This window comes from Petaurus breviceps, unplaced genomic scaffold, assembly GCF_028583685.1.
Source record: "Petaurus breviceps papuanus isolate PSGF00001 unplaced genomic scaffold, PetGlider_PUasm1.0 90919, whole genome shotgun sequence".
Classification (NCBI taxonomy): Eukaryota; Metazoa; Chordata; class Mammalia; order Diprotodontia; family Petauridae; genus Petaurus; species Petaurus breviceps.
This window is the reverse complement of record NW_027187378.1, coordinates 31058698-31082232: the sequence shown is the minus strand read 5'-3', so window position 1 is coordinate 31082232 and position 23535 is coordinate 31058698. Positions and strand designations below refer to the sequence as shown.

General features: G+C 43.3%; 1 protein-coding gene across 6 annotated transcripts in view; it reads right to left on the bottom strand.

Moving 5' to 3' along the window:
• Window positions 1-8019, bottom strand: part of GFRA2 (GDNF family receptor alpha 2) — a 102984-nt gene extending 94965 nt beyond the window's left edge. The window contains exons 1-3 of one of the 6 annotated variants that reach the window (XM_069075731.1): window positions 7362-8018; window positions 6777-6856; window positions 23-337 (exon numbers count right to left, since the gene is read on the bottom strand). In XM_069075731.1, coding sequence (XP_068931832.1) covers window positions 23-337; window positions 6777-6816 — 355 coding nt within the window. In that variant the 5' untranslated portion in view covers window positions 6817-6856; window positions 7362-8018. Of the gene's footprint in view, window positions 1-22; window positions 338-6776 lie in introns of all 6 variants that reach the window. The other 5 variants (XM_069075732.1, XM_069075733.1, XM_069075734.1 and 2 more) reach the window with 5 other exon arrangements.
• Between the last annotated feature and the right edge of the window lie 15516 nt (window positions 8020-23535).

The following is a 23535-nucleotide window of genomic DNA, read 5'->3' as shown; positions in this document are numbered from 1 at the left end:
CCAGTCCAGCTCTTTCACTTACCCTCTGTAAGCCCCAAATGGATGCTCCAGTAAATCTGTAAGCACTGCAGCTCTTTCTTCATGCCCCGCTTACACCGGCAATCATACAAGGGACTTTCCTGTAGCACTTCCAGGGCAGCCTGGCACTCCTTGTTGGCGAGCATGGTGTTCCGGTCCCGGCCAGCCAGGCACTGCCGCAGGGTGCGGTACCTGGAGCTACAGTTGGACTCAGCTGCACACAGCTCATTTGCCCGGACACAGTCTACGGGGGGCCGCCAGCCGTGGAGCTCTGAGCCCTGCAGGGAGGAGGGGCTGGCCAGGGAGCGCAGGGACTCGTCTGGGAAGTGGAGTGGGGGTGGGAGGGGAGGGAAGAGAGGTATGAATGACAGCAGCCAGGACCACCAACCAAGAAAACAGGTCTAGGGAGGTGGTCTTGGGCCTACCAGAGACTTCGCACCCATTTTACAGGAAGGAAAGGTGAGGCGCACTGAGATTTTCTTTGCTCTGCCTCCCCTTAACCTCAACAGAGAATCACTAGAAAGACTAGGGAAAAATAACAAAAAGCAAAACTCGAAGATTCTGCCCACAAAGTAAAGTAGGCATACTCATTCTCTGAAGAAGATTCAGGTGTCATAAATTCACCAGACTAGCTCTCACCCAAAACCCAAAGAGAAATTCAAGAATGGATACCTCTCAGACTAGTTCAGCTACACCGTGGTACTTGGTGCCACTCTTTTCACTCTCTTTCACCAGTTTAACTTAATTTCACAACCATTAAACAACTACTATGTGCAAAGGACTATATTAGGTACTAGGAGAGAGATGTAAGTCTTCACTCAGGGAGGGCTTCTACCTCACAGAGCTCACATAGGAGATGGGAAGACAGAAGGCTAAAAACAACCTTTACTTGGATAGAGTCAAAGCAGTTTACTCAAAACAGCCCTGTATCAGTGCAATTATTTGTCTTCCATTTTACGAACGAGAAAATTGACTCTCAGAGAAATGAAATGACTTGACTTGCCAATGGACAAAACAATGACCCAAGGTGAGACTTGAACCCAGGTCTTTCAACATCACACTATTAAAACAGCACCCACACCAAGGTGATGTTTTAGTACAAGATTAAAAAACCTGTTCAGAGAGAAGGTCTCCCCTAGGTCCTGAGTTCTAAGCTGAGGCCAAGTCCTTTATGGGAGTTCAGAGAGTTCATTCATGGCCTTAATAAAAAAAAAAAAAAGCTGGAAACTGTAGGAATTCCCTGGACCTAGAAAGAGGTTCTGACTGCTTTGCCCCAGTAGGTCTCCAATCCAGCTAACAGTCAATCACCAGGATATGATATAATCCTAGGCAGCCCAGAGCTACCGAGATAGATGGACAGAAGACCCAGGCCATCCTGGTGTGAGAAAAGCTCAAATCACATCTCCCTAGCTCCTCTTACTTAAGCCTAGAAATAAATTATTTTCCTAATCCTGCCATGATCCACTCCATGAGGCCTTCCCAAGATACCTTCTTTATCCATTTACTACTTCACTACAGTACTTCACTAGAAAAATAGTACCCCTCCCCCACATTCTCCCTCTTGTTTGGCCTTTCTCCATTCTCTCCAAGTTTCTTTTTCTTTCTGATTATAATGTATAACAAACCTGCTGGGAAAGAATTTCCCTTTTAGTGTTCCTGTTCTCACTCTCACCCTCCTCTTTCTCTTCTAACTCTCTCTCTGTCCTCTCTCTCTTTCTCTGTCTCTTTCCTTCTCCCTCTCCCTCTCTCCCTCTCTCTCTTACCCTCTCTCTGCATCTTTCTCCCTTCTTCTTTTCTATCCCTCTCATTCTCTCCCCTCTCTATCTCCACCTCCTTTCCCTCTCCCCTTCTCTCTTTCCCCCTCTCTCCCTCCTTTCTATCTCTCCCATTCTCTCCCCTCTCTATCTCCACCTCCTTCCCCTCTCCCCTTCTCTCTTTCTCTCTGCATTTCTTTCTCTCTCCCTCCTTTCTCTCCCTCCCATTCTCTCTCCCTCTGTATCTCCACCTCTTTGCCCTCTCCCCCTCTCTCTAAATGGCCTTATTAGTAGTAAATCAAATATAAAAGACCCAGCTTCCTATAAAAGGAACTTCTTTTTGGACTCTTATCCTCAAAGGGGCTGAACCACCTTCCTTTAGATTACAAGACTCCCAGGTCTCACCAATACTGGGAAGAAAAGTACATGGGAACTGTCACATACACACATCTCCTTTAAATGACAAACCTCAGCCCTTCTCCCTCTGCTCAGACCTAGTCTCTGGTCTTCCCTAACTCAGCAGAATTACTCACTCCAGCTCTAGTCTGGTGTCCACAGCCCACCCCTGATCCAAGGCCCTGCCTCAGAGGCCAGGGAAGAATTCTAAGGGAAAAATCCTTTAAGGTGCATTGGAATTTCCCATCGAAACCCACTAGAAGTACAACTGATTTCCCGGTGAATTCCACCTTCCCTACCCAGATCGGTTCTTTCTTCCCACTGCGGCCCTGCTTAAGGGATGCTTCAGCAGGGGGACAGCGACACCTAGAGGCACGGAATTGGATTGCCTGGCCTTTGGGACACACTCCCTTCTTCCCACGAAAAATAATTCAGCTCCCAATAAAAATGACCATGGACCAGGGTCCAGGTGGAACAGAAGAGAAGTGGGTTTCTAGGTAGAACGAATAGATTGAAAGATGGTCAATCAAAAGGGCTTTCCTTCACATGCACTGAGCACTCCTCTCTCCAAGATAAATACCCAAACAAGGATGGAGATAGGTAGAGTATTAAAAAGGTTCCAACCTAGGGTCTTGGGGGAATGGGGATCATGGATGATCTATGAAGCTGGAAATGGAGTATTAGGGCTGTTAATTTTCCCATTAGCTCTAAGGAGAGGCATTATTCCAGTTTCTAGAACATTACTAAGACTGTACCCATGAAAGTTATTCAGTCTTGGTTCTCTAGTAGTTGAGTTGACGTAGCCCTGCCAATCCCATCCAGCTGGCCAGTTAACCTGCAGAACCTTCAGTTCTTGGACTTCCCTGGCCTGCACACAGGTCCAATTCTCACCTCTCCCTTTGGTAGAGCAAGCTGACCTAGTGCTGGGTCCTTGGCTATAATCTGAAGATTCTTTGTCAGCACGAGACCTAATTGATATATTCCTGAACCCTTGGAGGCTCAGTGTTCAGAAAACCTTTCTCTTAAGGGACAGCAAAGTATCTGCAGAGAATGGAAAATAGAGTAATTTTAACCCTGCAAAAGTATCTAGAATCCAAAGAGGCCAGACTTCTGGGCCTCAATATCTATAGCAAAGACCTTGATTATTCTTTAGGTGTCCAGTTAAATAGTCACAGATCACCAGTGTGATGATCTCTGAGAGATGCCAGTTCCTCCTTCATTCAACCAGCTTTTGTCTACCACTTGCTTCTTTACCTTCTAATTGCCTTGATGAACCCTATTAACACCCAACAAGGATGACAACTTCTAAATGCAGATGTGATTGATTCTCAGAGTCACCAACTCTGAACAGAAGTGGTTCCAGAAATGGCTCCAAACTCTAGAACAGGAAGAAGTTCACATCGTCCAAGGAAAGGAACATATAGCCCACTAAGCAGGAGCTGACCAAGAATGAGTGAGATGATGCCACAAAAAAGTGAAGTACCTTCTCCCTAAAACCAAATACCAGCCCAAAATGGGACCTCTGACCAGCCTAGCCTAGTTGGCTTTCTTTCTCATTTCACAGTCACTCTGAGCATTCTTCATTGTGAATCCATTTGGCCAACACTACATAAATGCCACTCAGCTAATGGCACCAATCCCTTTGTTGAGGCACCAGTCAAAACCAAAGCTATTTAGAACACACCTCACCAAGCCCTCTACATTCTCATGTTAGAATCTCTTCATCAGTCCCCCCAAAAAAGGGTCAGAATGATATTGCTTTCTCTTCAAGCTCCAGAGAAGCCTTAACTCAACTCAAACAGAAATCATGCAAGGGTGGTTCTGGACAAAAGTTTCCCTGGGATTAATCTAATCTCTTATTAAATTGACTTGATCTGTACCCCTTGTCATTCCAAGACCTCTCAATACCATCCTACAATGTGAATTGCCTCCTCCCTGCCCCAAATCCTACTTTAGTAAAGTAAGAAGCTTCAGAAAGGGAAGAGAAATGAAAGGCAGAAATCAGAAGGGAATGCTAGATTCTGGTTCAATCTCCCCTTCTCCCCATCTCTCCCTTACTCCTTTTCTCCACCACCCAACACACGAGGACCCATCCAACATTCATAATCCTTTTCATTTTCATCCCGAAGGAGCTGCAAAGGATGGAGGAATCTTGCACCTTTGCCCAACACATCCATTGACTCCAAGCTACACCTCAGTACCTCTTTCTGGGAGGTGGAGAAATTTATCCCTATCTTAGTTCAGAAAGATTACAATATTAGCATTAAAGTCAAATCTTGCTTTCTTAGGTGGTCACTGAAGGTACCCAGTCAGCTTTCCTGTGTCTGAAAAGCTCAAGTGCCTGTAAGCATTGTTAATGATGAATGTATTTCAGTGATGGGGACCCCCAACTAATTTTCCTGAAATATAATTCTTTTTTTGCCCTACATCCTACATCCTCCTGGGCCATAAAAGACTAAGACTTAAAAGCACTAAAAGGAGAGAATGTCAAGTTTGTAAAAAGCCCCTTCAAGGAAAGAAGCTACATATTCAGGGGTTTCATATTCTGTCTGGGTCTACAGAGAAAGTCTGTAAGGCTAGCAAAGGGGCAAAGAGACACAGGAGCATCCTTACCCAACTCTTTCCTCACCACCACCACCCCAAAAGAATAAGCAATAGTGGATGGGTAATCTGAATCTATGTCCGGGGCAGGGAATGAGCGAAAAGACCAAACCAGGTCAAGGCACATCTCCTATTGCTCCCAAATCCTGTAACCCCATAAAGGTTCACTTGTTAAAGCAGTTAGCTGCCTCTTGGGGTGGAGCAGGGTGGGGCTGGGAGGGGTCGAAGAGTAGAGGCAATACACTAGAGTTGGGCCACTGCAGCCCAGGAGAGTCAGACTTCCTCCTGGCAAAAGCTCACCCAGATTACTGAGGCCCCAACTCAGGTCTCCCAACTCAGGTGGGAGAGCTGTTGTCCTTTCTGTCTCTGTCTTAAGCCCCTGTCTCAGGTGGTCATCCCTGACAACATCTAGCTCCATATCTTCTTCCCTTGTTGTGCAGCCCTCTCTCTGGGTGAAGGAGAGCACCACAATCCAAGAGAACGGAACCTGCCTCAGATACTGGAGTATGCCATTCTCTCTCACACACCCCCAACACAAGGGGGCACCTTGGCATAAATACTAGGACCCTAAACGGACTAGGTTGTTTTTGCTCACTTTTTTCTTTTAACAATACCAGTGTAATGAGAATCTATAGAATTACATATAGATATGTATGTGTTTTTAATTTCTCTCTATATATATGAACTCCCACTAGCCAAGAATTGCTCCTCTGTGGTCACTGCAAACTGAAGGCCTTGCAAACATGCATTTCTTCCCCTCCCCCACACGTTCTCCACCCTGGGCACTCTTCCCTCCCTTCCTCTTTTCTGTTACCTTTTTCTGAAAAACTGTAGTTCCCAAAAAGGAAAGAGGCACCATAGGGGCAGGAGAGAAGAAGAGGTAAAACAGCCATTTGGGACTCATACATTCGGGTAGGCTTCCCCAGAACCAGCAGGAGGGGGCTACAAACCCAAAAGTGGTTTCTGTCGCTGTTCAACATTAACTTCCCCCTACCACTTCCATCATGCCCCCTGCTCCCAGCAACTTGAGCCCTCCTTGTCCAAGAAACTAAACTTTACACACCCACTTCTGCTACCACCAGGCAAGCGACCAGTTCCGCCCCCCCCCCCAAAGGCTCAACTCAGGTTCACCGACGAGCCAGAAAAGGGACGTTTCCAACTCCAGCTTATTCCCACCTACCCACCTCAAACGGACCCCTCCCTAGCAGTCATAACCCCGTAGGAAACGATTCCTTCCCCGCCCCCTCCAAAAAAAAAAGTCAAAAGATTAGGGGCAAGAGGTGTCAAGGTGCTTGGCCAGGATATAGCTTGCAAAGTCTTAAAAGGTGATCTGTAGGGAAGGGATTGGAGCAGAAAGAGACTGATTATTTTCTAAAGGTTGATTGGCAGGTCCCAAGATCTGTAGCGGGGGGGTCCTTGATATTCAGAGCTTTCCCATGGTAGGCAACCAGCCACTTTGGAATACGCTTCGGAATCCATGCCCTCCCCTCCACCTCCCGCATCTATATTCAGGTTTGATTCTGCGCTACGTTCCATTCCCCAGTCCTTTGCCTAGCCTTGCGTTCTGACGAGGCATTTAAAAAAGAAAAAGAAAAAAAAAAGTTGTCCCAATTAAAAGCCATTGTTTGGGGATAAATTGGTCTCGTGATTGTAATGATAATGTTTAAAGGGAGGAGCACGGGTCCTTTTAATTTTTTTTTTAATTTCTTCCTTCTACGTGTCCATCCATAACCAGCTCTCCGCTGACTCGGGTTCAAATCTCTAGGTTTCTTCTAGTCCCCGAGTTCTGCTCTCCTTGCCCAATTCTGCTCGAACCCCGGGCCCGTGGCGCGCGTCCCTCAGCCTAGCTCTGGCTCTCCGCCCATGTGTCCCCGGCCCCACTCCCTTCTCGCTCTGACTCTCGGTCTCTCCCGCGCTCCCCAAGCTTGCTGCTCCCCCCACCCCCACCTTGGCCCCTCTGGCTCTCGCTGGCCAAGAATCTAGCTCTCCCAACCCGCGATTACTCACCTAAAAAGAAGAGGATGCAAAAGGTGTTTGCTAAGATCATGTTAGATAAATCCAACAGTTTTTGCTCTTTCCCACCTGGGCTTTAAAAAAAAAAAAAACACCAATAACAATAATAGTCAAACAGTAATAATCAGTCCCAAATCCAATGCGGTGATCCCAGATATTCCACCAGATGACGATCTTATGTCCCTGCTATTCTCTCCTCTGGCAGGAAAGGGGTGTTGGGAGGGGAGTAAAGGCAGGGCTGCTAGGGTGTCTCTCGCTGGCCCCTTCCCCAAAAAGAAATAAAATATTTTTTAAAAAACCCGATATCCCAGTCTTTCTGTTAGACGCCTCTTTAGCCCTTCTCCAGGGATGCGCGAGTCACAGCCAGTACTATTCCAGAACCCTTCCAAATGAGAGGGACGGGGCTAGGGAACGGAAGGGGGAGAGAGAATTGAAGGTTGGAGAAGAAGGGATGGAACCGACTGGGGGGGGGGGTCGCAATAAAATGCAAAAACCGAAATCCAAAAACGGGTGGTTAAGCCAAGGAACAATCCAAAAAGGAGCTTCAATCAGAAGAGAGTGGAGTCGCTTCTTTCTCACCAAGATGAAGAAAGGATTAGAAAAATCTTCTCCCGCTAAGCCCTGCTCGCCTCACTTTTTTTTTCTGATGGAATTCCAGTGGCCGTGTGTGTCTCTGCGCCTCTCTCTCTCTCTCTCTCTCTCTCTCTCTCTCTCTCTCTCTCTCTCTCTCTCTCTCTCCTACTTCCCTCTATTCCCCTTTTACTCTCTCTCCTCTTTCCCTTCTACGCTCTCCCTCTCTTGTACAGGGCTAGATACTCTAGCATCCCAGTCCGAGCGAGAGAAAAAGCAAGAGACTCTGGGAAAAAGAGAAGGCTAGTCGAGGAGAGCACGGAACAGCGGCAGCTCTACAGCTGCAGCAGGAGCTGGAGCCCGGGAGGCAAAGGTGAGTTCTGTAGCGGATTCCGCCTGCCTTCTAGCGGGCAGCTTTCCCCACACCTCCTGAAACTGACCAGCTCCTTAGCCGGAAATTGACCAGAGATCCAGACCTCTCAAACTGCCTCAAGCTTCAGCCTGCCAGCTCTCCTTCTTTCAACTGAACCGCTCCCTCCAGCGGATGTTTCTCTCAAAGCCCCTGCTGCCTGCACTCTCGGCCCCCACACCCATCCCTTGGTACCCCCTAGAGATTGCCTGAGCTAGAGGTTGAAAGGCCTGGAGGCTGAGCCCCGAGTGACCTAACCACCCACCTTCCGCAACATAAAGGGGCCAGTGAGGGCGGGGGGCAATGAAAGGGGCTGTTCTTGCGCGCAGCCTGAATGACTGGTTTAACCCAAAGCACATTTATTTAACCCTCTTCTCTTGGACCAAGGGCCCTCGTCTTAGGGTCCCAACAGTAATCCAGAGGGAGTAAATGGAAAGAGCCAAAGGGAGTAACCCCTGGGCGCGCACGCACACACACACACAAACACATCAGCCCCCATCCTGTACACGCGCACGCACGCACACACATACACACACGTGCGCCCTCCACGCGGAACATGGGAACTTTCCCCCCAGCGATGGTGGCGCTGGCTGTCAGCCCTTAGCCTCAAGCTTCTGGGGATCAGGCAGTGACTGACCGATTTCTCCCCTTACCCTATGTACCTCCCCTCCCCCATTCTGCCCGGAGCTGCTGGAAGATGGGAGGTGGCTGCAGCTCTTCAGGAGCCTGACCAAGAGGCTTCGCTGGGGCGACGAGAACCGGAATGGTTAAACTGCCTGAGATGTGAAAAGCTAGAGATAGGAACACACACACACACACACACACACACACACACACACACACACGGAGACCTTTCTCCCGGACCTGGTGCCGGGGGATGACAGCCTAGGTAAAATGCTCCATTTGCTCTCCGGTAGTGGCCTCGCCTCCTGCTGTCCTCAGGAGCTACAAGAAGAGAAGATCAGACAAGGGTCCGAAAACAGCTGCCTACTCTGTCCTCCCTTGACGGGGACCGGGATGGGGACGAATCCTCCGCCTTTGGGCCCCCTTCCCATCATTGTTTGTGTGTTTATGTTACTTATAGATGTGTAAATAATCATCGTCCCCTAAGAAATGATTTACGGGATGGGATTCAGGAGGCCCACCGAGGGCTAGCGCTAGAGGGAAAGGGGGGAGGTCAGTCTTATTCCAAACCCAGTGGACACAGAAGCATTTGATTTAGAAACACTCCTCCGAACGCGGCGCACACATTTGCACAATCAGCTTCTCAGCCCTGTTGCCCCCATTCCCTTACTATTGTCTTCCAGTAGAAGCCCTTGTTCTCTGGTTTTCATCGCAGGCAAATTCTTGCGTCCTCCCGAATATAATTTTCCACTTTCTTACACACACACAGCATTGAGTGCAGATATTTACAGGGTGTTTCACAAATTTTCCAAGTTGCCCCCAAAAGGTCTGGAATTGACTGTTCAGTATATTTGAGGGTGCTATTTGAAATTATCTTTTTAACAACCAAGATGTTGGAATGAAAGGTAAAGCCAGAAATAAGTTGATTAGGAATGGTGGTTAGCTTATTATCTCTGTAGGCTCAAACAGGAACCTTCCTGGGTCAGAAACCCTCTCCACCCTGAAAACCATCAGGGACCTCCATGCCTTTGGGATAGGAAACACCAAATCTTGTCTCCATTAGCATCATTCCTAGTGACTCAGAACATACCACTCTGTCTCTTCCACTATTCTCACTTAAATGGTTGCTGGTCATTGCATTAGGACCTCCTCATTCCTACCTTTTCCTCTCCACCTCTCAGATGTGAAACTTTCTCCTAGTGGTAAGGCTTTCATCTTGGTCCTACCCAGTCTCTGACAGAGGTGAAGATTGAGAAAGGAAGATAATTAGAGTTAAGAGAAGACATTCCACCCTACCTTCCCCCCTCTTTTCCTTGGTCCTTCCCAATTCCAGTAAATTACTTCATGTCATGTCAAACCCAGGACTTGTTAAGGGAGGAAGAGAGGCAAAGATAGGTACAAGAGATGGACAAGTGACCAGAGTTGATCCAGATGAAGAAACTATAACAAGAAGACCAATGGGGCTGAGGAATACAGGAATAAATATATAAATACAGTATCATCTGCCTGCAGTGGTATTTTTATCTTTGACCAAGACCAGCCCTGAGCAAAATTACTGAGTAGGTCTTTAGGACACTCCCACTTTCCTTTCTGAACCCTCTCCAACCCTGATCAATGCCCTGGTCTTAGTGGTACAGTGGAAAAGATGCTTTATTTGTTAATAGCAAACCTGAATTCAAATCCCTGCTCTGTTACTGTTTAACCTTTAACTTTAGCCTTCACTACTCCGGGCCTCAGTTTCCTCATCTGTAAAATAAAGAGTTGGAATCTCCTGATGAACATTCTCTTCTCTCTGGGTTTTTATGATAGTGTTCTCTCCTGGTTCTCCTCCTACCTCTCTGACTGTTCCTCCTCAGTCTATTTTGCTGATTCATCAGTCATATCATACTTCCTAACTGTAAATGTACCCCAAAGTTCTGTCCTGGGTCCTCTTCTCTATTCTCTGTACATTCCCTCTCTTAGTGATCTCATCAGCACCCATTGGTTCAATTACTATCACTATTCTGATTATTCCCAATCCTAGTTTCTCCTAAATTCCAATTCCACATTCCTCTTTGGAGCTTCCTTATTAACATGAAAGATACCACCATCTTCCCAGGTGCCCAGATCCTAACCTCCATCTGATCCTAGACTCCTCAATTTCACAGAACCCACATTTGAGATTTTTTACAAATTTTGTCTTATTTTTACAACATATCTTTCACATATGTCCTCATATCCACTCACTTCACCACCACCCTAGTTTAGTACTATAGCACCTATTATTTGAATTGTTGCAATAGCCTTCCTGTCTCAAGTTTCTTCCCTCTCATTCATCTACCACAGTAACTGAAGTAAATTACCTAAAACAAAAATCTCATTTTGCCATACCCTCTTCCCCCTGCCCTCCACTCAACAAACTACAGTGGTTCTCTAGTATTTTGCAGAATCAAATATAACTTCCTTTATGTTGAAAGCTCTTTACAAGCTGGTTGTTTCCTATCTTTGCATTTTAATTACAAATTTCTCTTTGAACTCTGATCTAGCCACACTGGTCATATCCTTGCTGTTCTATACATACATACATACATATATACACACACACATAAACACACCCTATCATCTCCTGTCTCTATGACTTTTTACTGGCTGTCCCCCAGGTCTAGAATGCACTCTCTCACCTCCCTGGGGGTGATTCTCTTGGAATCCCCAGTTTCCTTTGAGACTTTGACTGAAGACCCACCTTCTACATGAAGTTTTTCCTGATCCCCAAGCTGAAAGCTCTTTCCTTTCCCATTGCCCCCTTATATTCACTGTATATAAATCGTGTACATACTTAAAAGCAAACGTGTTTTATCCCCCATCAAAAGATAAGGTCCTTAAGGACAGTGACTATTTCACTTTCATCTTTTTATACCCAGAATTTTAATAACTGCATGTGGATGGATGGATGGATGGATGGATGGATGGATGGATGGATGGATGGATGGATGGATAGATGGATGGATGAATGAATTATTTCAAAGGCCACTTGTTGCTTTGAATTTTATTATTCCATGAATAAACAATCCCTCCTCTATCGCATTTTGTTGTCTGTGAAGAAGCAGGCTGCGACCATAGTAATCTTTGGGTTATATATAAGGTGAGTGGTTACCTGAATGCAGGGTGGGGAGAAGCTCCAAAGTCACATCTGATGTCAGAAACCACTCCCAATGAACTGTGAGCACATGGAGGGTTTTGAAACATACCAGTAAATGAATCTCAAGGAACCAAGAGCTAGACAGAAAATCAGTAGGGAGGTAACTGGGAAGGAAAAGCACCAGTGGACTTTTGGGACTTCAACAAAACTTGGAAGGAACACCAAAATGGAAAGGAGGAGACCTTTCAGGTGTAGAAGAAAGACCCCACAATTTTAAAAGTATCTGAGGCTTGAATAGCTCAAATCCATGTGAAAAGACCAGCTGAGGCAATGCTGTTAAGTTACAGTGCCTCCATACCTTTGTTCCTGAACATTCATTTTCATAAGACTCAAAAGAAATCTGAGAAGTGTAATTCATATGGTTACCCTAAGGAAAGATGGGGGTATTCACTGAAAGAGTCCTGATCTGAGGCAGAATTATTGTTAAGCTTAACAGAGTTCTACTTCCTGTCTGGAGGTGGTAAAACTCAGATCTGAGGAGTCCCTGGGGAAATTAAAGAAAAGAAGCTTCTTCTAATCCTAGAATAAAAGCCATTGCCCTTAGTAAAAACAACAAGTAACATCCAGCCAATCTAGAGGCTAGAAACAGTGAAGACTGCAGCTTCCCATCAAAGACTGAACCCAGGGATCAATCCATCCAGCAGAGCCACCATATTATCTGAAGAGTCCCATAATCGATTGACTTATCCAGCCCAGCAGCAGCCATTTCTAGAAAGGAAACAGCCCAGTAGCAGTATTAGCATATATCCAGTAGAATCCATGGATTCTGTGTGTATTTGAGGAAGAGTACACCAAAGGTTTGGGGGGAGAGGGAAAGGGAAATGTTTTTTAACTACTATGCCTGCAATGTCATTTGAATAAATGCTTTTTCTAAAATTCAGTCTCCTGGTTGATTAGTAAAGGGAAGCACGTAGGTTGGGGTTCATGAGCTAAAATGTTAAGAAGATAGACACAGGGTTAGCCCAGGAACCCAAGTAGTAGATGCCCAACCCACCAATACAGTGAGAGTTGGGGATCAAGGCCAGAGTGGGTACCCAAAGGTAACTGAAGAAACCATAAAGTCATGGGAATGGGAGCCAAGACTATCTCCTAGAAAGGTTTGGGTGAAGTTTTTAGCTTATTCAGAACCATCCCATCAGGAACTGAACACACTATTTTGTTAACAGTCTGAACATGATTATTCCTTATTATATAAATAAATTGAAACTTGACTCTTCTTTAATAAATAAATAAAATCCTTCCCAAACTCACTCTGGCTTAAAAAGTTGGGGGCCTAGAAATAGGGAAGTTAATTCCAGAATAAAGGCATCTAAAAAGGATGGCAGAACTTAAAGAGGAAAAAATAATAAGTATTATGGTATGGCAGAACATTGAACTCAGACTGTTGAGGCTTTAAGGCAATAGAAGAGACCCATTTGCACTTCTGGAAATTTACTTTTGATCTATGACCCACAAGCCATTAATGTAGCTGGATTCTGGGAAAAGTATCCTTAAAGTATCCTCATTCAATTCAACAAACAACCTCCCCCAAGCAGCTTCTTTGCCCTCTTACCCCTGTCTAAAACTTCCGTTAATTGAATCATGAAGTGGCTGAAATGGAATTTTAAAGACTACCTAGTCTAACTCCCAATTTTACAGATTAGGAAACTGAGACTCAAGTAGGTTAAATGATAACCTCCCCCCCCCCCCCCCCCCCGGCAGTCAGATGGCAAGTGGCAGAAACAGGACCTGCTCCAGGTCTCCTGACTCCAAGTCCAGTGTTTCTACTATATGCTGGGCATTCTTCCAACTAGGTGTTAGGAAGAAAGGTCCTAAAATCATAATGATATATATGACTGGTGGACCCTTCAAGTTTAACCCCAATGGTTGCCAGAGATTAAATACCAGAACTAAGTAATAGACTTATTTTAGGGCTAGTACTTTAGATGGATAATTAACTAGTCCCATATTGAATAGGAGGAGCTCAGACTAGGTCACATTGGGGAAATTATGAAGTGCTTTCAAGGATCCCAAATTGTTAGCACAAAAGCCCATCTCGAATAATAACACTCTCTTGATGTTGAGTATGGCTATGAATCATGGTGCACCATGAGCTTCAAAAATTCACAATTACAAGCAGCGGAAAGAGAAACAGTGGGTGTGAGTGGGCTACAACATATTACAAATGATGACTTGCATCCAAGAAGAGGTGTAAAAGGTGTCATCAAGGACGTATGTGACTGGAAAAGGAGATGGGTTGATTGTGTAGTAAGAATGAGAGATACTAGACAACAGCCTGAATACTACATTGGTATCCTTGGGATTCTACAAAGACTAAAGGATTACCTCCAGTGCCCTGGGTAAATCTTTCATAGAAGATTTATGGAAAGGCATGAATAAGAAGCATCTGAGATAGAAGCTGCAGAGGGGCTATAATTACATTAGTGGAAGAGATTCTTACAATAATGCAAACACAGATATGTTAAATCCAATGCATCATGGATCCATCACCTAGTCCCTCTTGGCTACTCAACCATCATTCTCCTCTGTGTTAGTTGACTCCCAACTAACACATTCTGCTCTGTAATTTCTTTTTCATATTAAATTTTATTTTATTTTCAAAAATAAGCCTTCTCTCCCTCTCCCTCCCCTCCCCCAAATTGAGAAAGCAAGAAAAACAACATGTATAATCAAACAAAACAAAATTTCTCATTGGCCATGTCTAAAATATATGGATATATACATAGATAAGTGTATATATGTACATATATGTATGTATATAGTATATATGTCTCAATCTGTGCTCTTAGACCCTCATCTCTCTGTTAGGAGGTGGACAACATTTTACCATGAGTCCTCAGAAACTGTGATTGATCATTGGGTTGATCAGAGTTCCTATCTATCTATCTATCTATCTATCTGTCTGTCTGTCTGTCTATCTATCATCTATCTATCTGTGTGTGTACATATATATACACATAGAGCTATCCCTTCCACATAACTTTCCTCATCATGGTTTTGTGGTTGGCATAAGAAATTATATGGGAATTTTGGGGCTGTTTTGCTGAAACCCCAGACTATACTCAAAGGCTAGCAGATGACACAGAAAAAGTTTAGAAACTCAAAGATACATAAAATATATGTATAACATTCTATAATATCAACATATTTTATCTTTTAATACTGTGAACACCCATAAAAGAAAAAGAAAAAATTCAGACTTCTCTGGCACAAAAGGAGGGCCAAAAAATTTTAAGCATATTTTCCAGATTGCAGGGGCACTGAGGCTCTAAGCCCTGTGATGTGGAAGGGATAACTGTAGGCACACACACACACAGACATATGGTTTTAATCGGCCAAGATCTGCCTTCACACCCTCCCACCCCAACCCCTCCAAACAGAGAACACACACACAAAACAAATTACACATATGTATAATCAATCAAAAAAAATCCACATTAACCATGTCCTAAAAAGTATTTGTCTCATTCTGCATTCTGAATCCTTCACCTCTCTATCAGGAGGTGAAGGACAGGTTTCATCAGTAGTCCTCTGGAATCCTGGATGGATGAATACTGATAAGAATTCATCACAGTAGTATTTCATCACATTTATACACCATAACTTGTTCATCCATTCCCAAATTTATGGGTACCCCCTCAGATTCCCATTCTTTGCCACCTCAAAAAGAGTCATAAGTATTTGTGTACATCCTTAGAAGTTCTTTGGCTTAGGGATAAAACCACCCTTACTTACTGTCCCTCTAATTTTTCCTCCCTTCTCTCCCTTTTCTCCTATTTCTCTGTTGAATGAAATGTATTTTCATACCCAATTGTGCATCTAGTCTTCATTCTTTTAACTAGTTTAGAGAAGAGAGAGGTGCAAGAGTCAGATGCTTCCCCTAATCCCTCCTCCTTGTTTGTATAAATGTTTATCTGTGGACCTTAATTATGTGAGATAATTTCCCCTACCCTTCTTTTCCCTCCCCCCACCTTCTTTCCTTCTTCATTCTTTTCTTAAGATCATCAAGGAGTAATAGAGCCACTCCCAGGCCTTGACTAGTCGGACTCCTTCTATGATAATAATGATAAGGATCAGAGGGGACACTGGTCATCTCAAATTTTAATGTAAGCAGTTTGTCTTTATTTAATCCTTTATCATTGTTCATTCATTTTTACATTTTTATGTTTCTCTTCTCTCCTATGTTTGTAATTTAGGATTTCTTCATCACTCTGATCTTTTTATCAGGAATGCTTGGAAGCCTACTATTTCATGAAAGATCCATTTTTCCCCCACAGTGTTATATTCAATTTTTTTAGGTGCTATACTTGGCTATATGCCATGTCCTTTGTCTTCTGAAATTTCATGTTCCAAGTTCTCTGCTCCTCTATAGTGGTAGCTGCTAAATTGTATGTGATTCTGACTGTGGCTCCTTGTTACTTGAATTCTGGCTGCTTGAGGTATTTTTTCTTTGACCTGGAAGCTCTGAATTTTAGCTATCATGTTTCTGGGAATTTTCATTTCAGGGTTTCTTTCAGGAGGTGACCAATGGATTCTTTCTATTTCTACTTTGCCTTCTAATTCTAAGAGATCTGGGCAGTTTTCTTTTAAGATTGTTTTAAATAGAACAAGTAGGGTCTTTTGCTGGGGGGAGGGGGCTATTCAAATAGTACGGTGATTCTTACATTTTTTTCTCCTCAATCTATTTTCCAGATTATTTGCTTTTGTTATAAGATATCTCACATGGTCTATTTTTATTTTAGCCTTTTGATTTTGTTTTTAGTATCTCTTATTGCCTTGTGAAATCATTGGCTTCAAATTAATCCATTCTAATTTTTAGGGAGTTTGTTGATTGGGCAAAGTTTTGTACCTCTTGGCCAAGTTGTTAATTCCCTTTCAGATTCTTTTTTCCATAGATCTAGTTTCTTTTCCAATTTTTTTTTTCCGTAAGCACTCTCATTCCATTTATAAAAACATTTTTTTAATTCTTGCTTTATCTCTTCCAAAAATTCTAGTTGAGCTTGTGCCTGAGCTTTGTTTTTCCTCTGAAGAATGTTTTGGAATCATTCTCTTCTACATTTGTGTCTGCCACTATAATAGCTCATTATGGTGTGGTTCTTTTTTGGTTTGCTCATTCTTCCAGCCTGCTTCCTGACTTTGGATTTTATGTTAGGATTGGAATCTGCCATACTTCTGGAGAGAATGTTGGGGCTGGTCTCATTGCTACTTTCTTGGGATATTGAGTGCTGTGTTATTCCAGGATCTCGGGGACAGTCTACTTAGGGCTTTCAGACCTGCTAGAGCTGTCTGATTCAGGGAAAGGTTTGATTGCTGCCCCATTTGTATGGGCTCTTAAAGTTCCTGACCTGGGTTTGGGCCTGAGTAAGAGTAAATGCTCACTAGACTCCACCCTATCTGCTAATCAGACATCTCTCTTGGCTCAGAGTGGCAGAATTGTAGGTTTTCCTTTGGTCTGGTGCAGGCTGAGCCAGACATGAGAAGTGAGACCACTTTGTGCCTAAGGTCTGCCACACGTCAGGCTGCTGCTGTTGCTGACTTCTGAACTTGCTCCTTTGTCCTGCTTTAAATCTGGGTGCTGCTGTTCAGTCGTTTCAGTTTTGTCTGACTCTTCGTGACCAGATTTGGGGTTTTCTTGGCAAAGATACTGAAATGGTTTGTCATTTCCTTCTCTAGCTCATCGTACAGATAAGGAAACTGAGGCAAAGAGAGCTAACATGATGAGCTTAGGATCACACAGTTACTGTCTGAGATCACATTTGAACTCTGGTCTTCTGACTCCAGAGTTCAGAGCTCTAGCCACTGCACCTGTTAGCTACCTCATCTGAAGAGATAACAAAAAAAAACATCAATAGACATTTAAGTACCTACTGTTTGCCAGGCACTGCGCTCAATGCTGGGAATACAAAGAAGGTATAAGACAATTGCTAACCCTCTAGGAGTTCGCAATTCAATGAGGGAGACAACACATTAAAAAAGGAAAGAATAGGGGAAGGAGAAAGGAGGGAGGTTACTTTGTGGGGGCATGATGAAGTCATGCAGCTGGGTTAGGAAATTATCTGAGGAGATGTGAGTTTCTGAGGTGATTTCATCTTACTGAATCGGAAGAGGATGAAGTCCAGGAAAATAGTCAGGTTGGAAATAATGCCCCAGTGGTAGTACCCAGTGTGGGTCTGGGAAATCTCTGGTATGGGTCTGGACTTTTATTTTACCCTAGTGCACAACTTCTCCTGGGTGCTAGAGAGCTCTTAGTGTAGCATGGTCCTGGCTCAGCCTGTCTCCAGTGTCTACAGACCTCCCTGTCTCCCTCTATCAAACTGGGCATGTCAAAGACTCACTGTAACTTTTTCTGGATTTCTTCATCAGGATTTAGTCTGGAGCATTTTCTGAATCTGTCAGATGTTTGTGGAGAGAAACTCAGCTACATTGCTTCTTATCACTCTGTTATCTGCACACACACACACACACACACACACACACACACACACACTAAAGCTGTCCTAACGCATTTCTTCTTCCCTTAAGCCTACAACTATAGCTCCCAACCCCAACCCTTACAGCAGAGGACAGCTTTTTACTTCATTGAAACTGGGGCCATCCAAAGGGAGTTTGCTTGGCTCCCCTCCTCCAGTACTCTCTGCAATATCTCTTGCATCTCTCCCTTCCTATTTCTACAACCATTCATTGAAAATCTTTATTACTTCCTAACTGAACTATTTTGATAGTCTACTAACAGGTTTTCTCCCTCTTCAGTCTCTTTCTCCTAAAATCCATCCTTCGATGCATTGCCAAATTAATCTTCCTTATGCAAAGATATTATCATATTCCTCTGCCCAAAAATGCTCAATGGCCTCTATTAGCTATATGTAGAATCTTCACCACCTTCCAAAGTGGGAACAAATCTATGCCAATTATTAAGGGCAACTGACAGACATAGGGGGAGAAAATGCATCTCAGGGGAAAAGTGTAAGGGACAACTACAGTTACTGCGCTATATCAGAAAAAAAAAAACAGTTGTTTTAGCATCAGAAGACTTGAGTTTGAATCCTAACCCGTTCACTTCTTAGCTATGTGATACTGGGCAAATCATTTAATCTCTCTTAACCTGAAATTTCCTGCTTTCTGTAAAAAAAATAAACTCAAAGTCCAAACTCAGGAATGGGTCTGATTTTGAGCTTTCCCAATCTTATTTGCATCTAAAATCAAGAAATTCAATTCTAATTCTAGATTTATATATGTAGGTATAGATATAGATCTAATTATAATTTATTATTTATTGGTCAGCTTCTCAATGACAGAGGTATCATTTTGGTCAAAGATATGTGAGTTTGTGAGTATGTGTGTGGAAAGAGAGAGAGAGGTTTATGTGTGTGTATACATGTATATTATGTGTTATAAATGCAGCTAGTATGTTATAATAAGAATTCCTTTTTAGTTATGGGTTGGAGTAGAGAGCCACTGATGGCCTTTCCCGTTCTAAAGTTCCATGATTCTATGAATTCATCATGAGTCTCAATTCTGTTTTTCCAGTAAAGGATAGCCCAGAATAATATCTCTAAGGTTGAAATTCTTGTCCACAGAAAACATAGAAGAGTTAAAGATAATGGTCACCCAGCATTCAACAGAAAGAACAATAATGTAGAATCCCCTTGGCTTATTATATAAAAAAAATAAAATAAAATAAAGGCTTCTGCAGGCCAGTGGGGCAGAAGGCTGATGGAGACAGTTTATTGTGTGAAGACACATTGGGCAGAGATAATATTGGGAGGATAATATTGCAAAGATAATGGACCATCTAACTTAGAGAGACCAAAAACCAGGAGACCAAGGACCCAGCGAAATTCCTAGTAAATTAGATATTCGAACAGAAGTGTAAGAACAGTACTTAGAAGAACATAACATATAAGAAATGTAAGAACAGAACATAGATACTTAGATTTGGGGAACCTTCCTTCCCCCTGTATCTGGTGAGGATTCTAAAGAAGTGAAATTATGTCTTAGTTCAGATTTTCATCATCATCTCTCATCAGGACAATTGCGATAGCGTTCTAATTGGTCTTCCTGCTTCCAGTTTCTCCTGTCTCTGATCTAGCCTCTACATAGCTTCCAGATCAATAAAATACAGATCTGAGGATGCCCCTTCTCTACTCGGATATCTTTAATGGTTTCCTATTGACTCTAGCATCAAATGCAAACTCCTCAAGCTGGCATTTAAAGCCCTCTGAGAAATGGCTTCCATCTACTTTTCCAGCTTTATTTCATTTTACATGCTCAAACCAGCCTGCTTGCCATTCTCAAGGCACAATATTCCATCTCTTATCTCTGAATCTTTACACAGATTGGGTCCCCCATGTCCATAATGTACTCCCTCCCCACCTCCACCTCTTAGAACCCTAAGTGCCTTCAAAGCAAAGCTCAAGGGTCAGTTCTGCCCAAGCATTTTCTATTTCCCACCCCTATGACTCTCCCTCTTGAAATTACTTAGTGGAACTTTGCACATGTTTTGTATTTATTTATCTGTGTTTATCTTGTAGCCTCTCCAGTAGAATTAGAGCTCCTCATGGGTAGGAAATGTTTCCTTTTTACATCCACAGTGCCTTGCATATCCAGTAGTAGACATTTAATAAAGCTTTGTTGAATTGATCTGAATTAAATAAACCCCATGATATATCAGTGGAACAAGTTCAACAAACATACATTAAGCCTTACCTCGCACAGCACATCTCCAATAAAGTCCTTCTCTGATGTTTCTTTGTGAGGTAGAGGTGATCCTGGTTTTCCAAAGGTTTTACCAACAGAGTGTGAGCTCCAGCAGGATCTGTTAAGTTGAAAGGGTTTGGATACAGGTCTCTTATCCCAGTACCAGACTAGCTACGTCTGGAGAGGTTGGCTACAAGCTGATGAATATTTTGGCAACAGTAATTTTTTTTTTTAAGACTCTCACCACGTTTTCCAAGTTGGAAGCTCCCAGGGGCTATTCGCTGACCAATCTCACTGCTAAACACAGGGGCTTTTCCCTGTTCCTGCTCCAAACTGGAGCAACCTCCTGGGAGGGAATCCCCACTTCCAGGGACTCACTCCATTGATGCTAAACTTAGGTGTGGAGACCTAATCAAGAGAAGCCAATGCAGCTCAGAACTCCAGGGCTCAAGAAATCTGTCAGCCTCATCCCCCCCAAGTATCTTGGGACTGATTATAGGTATACACCAGCAGGCCAGGCAGCAGAAGTTAATTCTCAAAGACTATGCACCAAGCTGTGATCACAATAAGTGGGTTGCACCCATACCAACAAAACCAAGGATCCTTCAGATATGTACAGTTATGTGCACTAGACCCTGGGAAAGATATAAAGATAAATTAGAGGAACAGTTACTAGGAATTTTTGTATCTAGACAAGAACCACAAACTTCTCCCTAGATATGTGACATGAGGTGAAGCAAGACATAAGACACTGCCCAACAGTGGGAAGCAAAGTGCTGGGATACAGGCTTGTAGTCACTGCTAGAGAGACTTCCACACTAGGAGTGAGTCAGGGCAGGAGGGACCCAGTCCCAACTTCCTTAACTAACTTTTCTTATGAACTAGATTTTAAGCTCTATTGTTTCTAATATTATGGAGGGAAAAAAGTGCTATATATAACCTCTAAATTTTGTACCTCAGGGCAAAGCCTTCACCACCCCACCCTTATTACAGCTCTATAAATAAGACAGGCTCCTCCAGAATTTAGTAGGGGAGAGGGACACCATATGTAAATAAATAAATATTATACAAAATGGAACATAGTAAGTACATGAGAGAAGTACAGGCTGTTGTATAGCAAGGAAAGAAGGCATTTCTAACTAGAAAGATCCTAAATTAGGGCTTGTAGTATTTTGATCTGCCTTTAAGCAAACAAATGGGAGCTCAGAAAAAAAAATTCTCAAAAATTGTAAAGCTTCCAGTCCTGAGATTGGGAGAGAGAGGGGGGCAGGACGGGAATAAACATTTATATAGCACCTACTACGTGCTGGCACAGTGCTAGGCACTTTTACAAATAGTATCTCATTTGATTAGCACTTTTCCCCTTTCCTCCTTCCTCCCTACCCCCACCCCCACCCACTGACCATGTACCTATGTTTTACTTAGCTTGTGACTGATGCTGTAACAGCTGTAACCTGTTCTAAGCAGCCGTAGCCCATCCCACTTCACCACCCCCCACTCTCCATCCCCTGGAGCCCAAGCATAAGTAGAGTCCTGGGGTCACCAGCAGGATTTGAGATGGGAGGGGATGTGATTGCTTCTGCCAGTGCAAGGGGAGTCAAATCCTGCTGTTAATTGCCAATAGGAGAGCTCTCAGCCCCAGTGTCTCCCTGCTGGGGCTCTGTCTTTTTTTAGCTGTGATTGGCAGTGCTAGGCAGAGTGTCACTGTCCCAGGCGGGCTTTTATCAGAATGCCACTGGCAGGCCCTAAACTAAGTCTCCAGCCTGACTAGAAAGCAGCTCATCCTATCACTTGTACCCCAAGGACAGAGCAGAGCATCCCCATCTAAAAAACAGTGCCTGCCCTCAGGCTCAGGGCCCACCATCAGCAAGATTGTGAAGAAGCAGAAGCCATTCTTAGCAGATAAAATCATGGTTTTGGAAACCAATGAAAATTATTGAATACTGCACACGTGCAAAAATGGTTATTACTTCACTGGTAATGGTCTCAGTGATACCAAGGAGCTACCTTTCTGCATGAGGAATGCTGGCAATCACCCAAGCACATCTGGTTTATGCCAGTGGTTTATGCCCAATATGACCTATGGGGGAGGGATGGGGGGCCCTACATTGTTCTCATGATGCAATAAAAATTTCAACTCTTTTAATGTTTTGTAGGAGATGAGAAAATTGAAGCAAATGGCAGAAAGGCAATTTGCTAAAGTTGCCCAACAGGCCCTGGATAGGGACTAAAATAATAAGCAACACTTAGATACAGGCATAGCTCAGAGATATTGCAGGTTGGGTTCTAGACCACCTCAATAAATCGAATATTTCTACAAAGAGAGTCATATGAATTTTCTGGTTTCCCAATGTATATAAAAGCTATATTTACACTATGCTGTAGTCTATTGAGTGTACAATAGTATTATGTCTAAAAAACAACATATATACTTTAATTTAAAAATCACTTTATTGCTAAAACTGCTAACCATCATCTGAGCCTTCAGCAAGTCATAATCTTCTTGCTGGTGGAGGGTCTTGCCTCCATGTTGATGACTACTGACTCCCTGGGGCAGTGGTTGCTGAAGACAATTTCTTAAAATAAGAGAACTGCAAAGTTTGCCGTGCCTTTCACTTGAACACTTAAGAGGTCATTGTAGGGTTATTAATTTACCTAATTTCAACATTGTTGTGTCTCAAGGAATAGGGAAGCCTGAGGAGAGGGAGGGAGATGAGGGAACAGTGGGTAGAGCAGTCAGACCACACACATTTATAGATTAACTTTGTTATTTTATGTGGGCGTGGTTTGGGGCCCCCCAAAAAACAATGACAATAGTTACATCAGAGATCACTGATCACAAATCACCATAACAGATATAATAACAATGAAAAGTCTTGAAAAATTGCAAGAATTACCCAAATGTGACCCAGAGATGCTACATAAGCATATGCTGTTGGGAAAATGGCCTGATGGATTTGATTGATGCAGGATTGCCATAAACTTTCAATTTGTAAAATAAAGCAATATCTGTGAAGCCAATAAAATGAGGTATGCCTATGGTACTTTAAGTTTACAAAGAATTTTACATAATTTTTCTCATTTTGAGTCACCAGGGCATGGGCACTCACTACAAGTATTATTATCCCTGTTTTATAAATGAAGAAACCAAGACTCAGACAAGTTAAGTGACTTGCTAATTACTAGTAAGGGCAAGATTGGAACCTAGATCTTCCTGACTCCAGGTGTCAGGCAATATATTCACCAAAACATGTCGCATCTTTCAAACTCAGGAA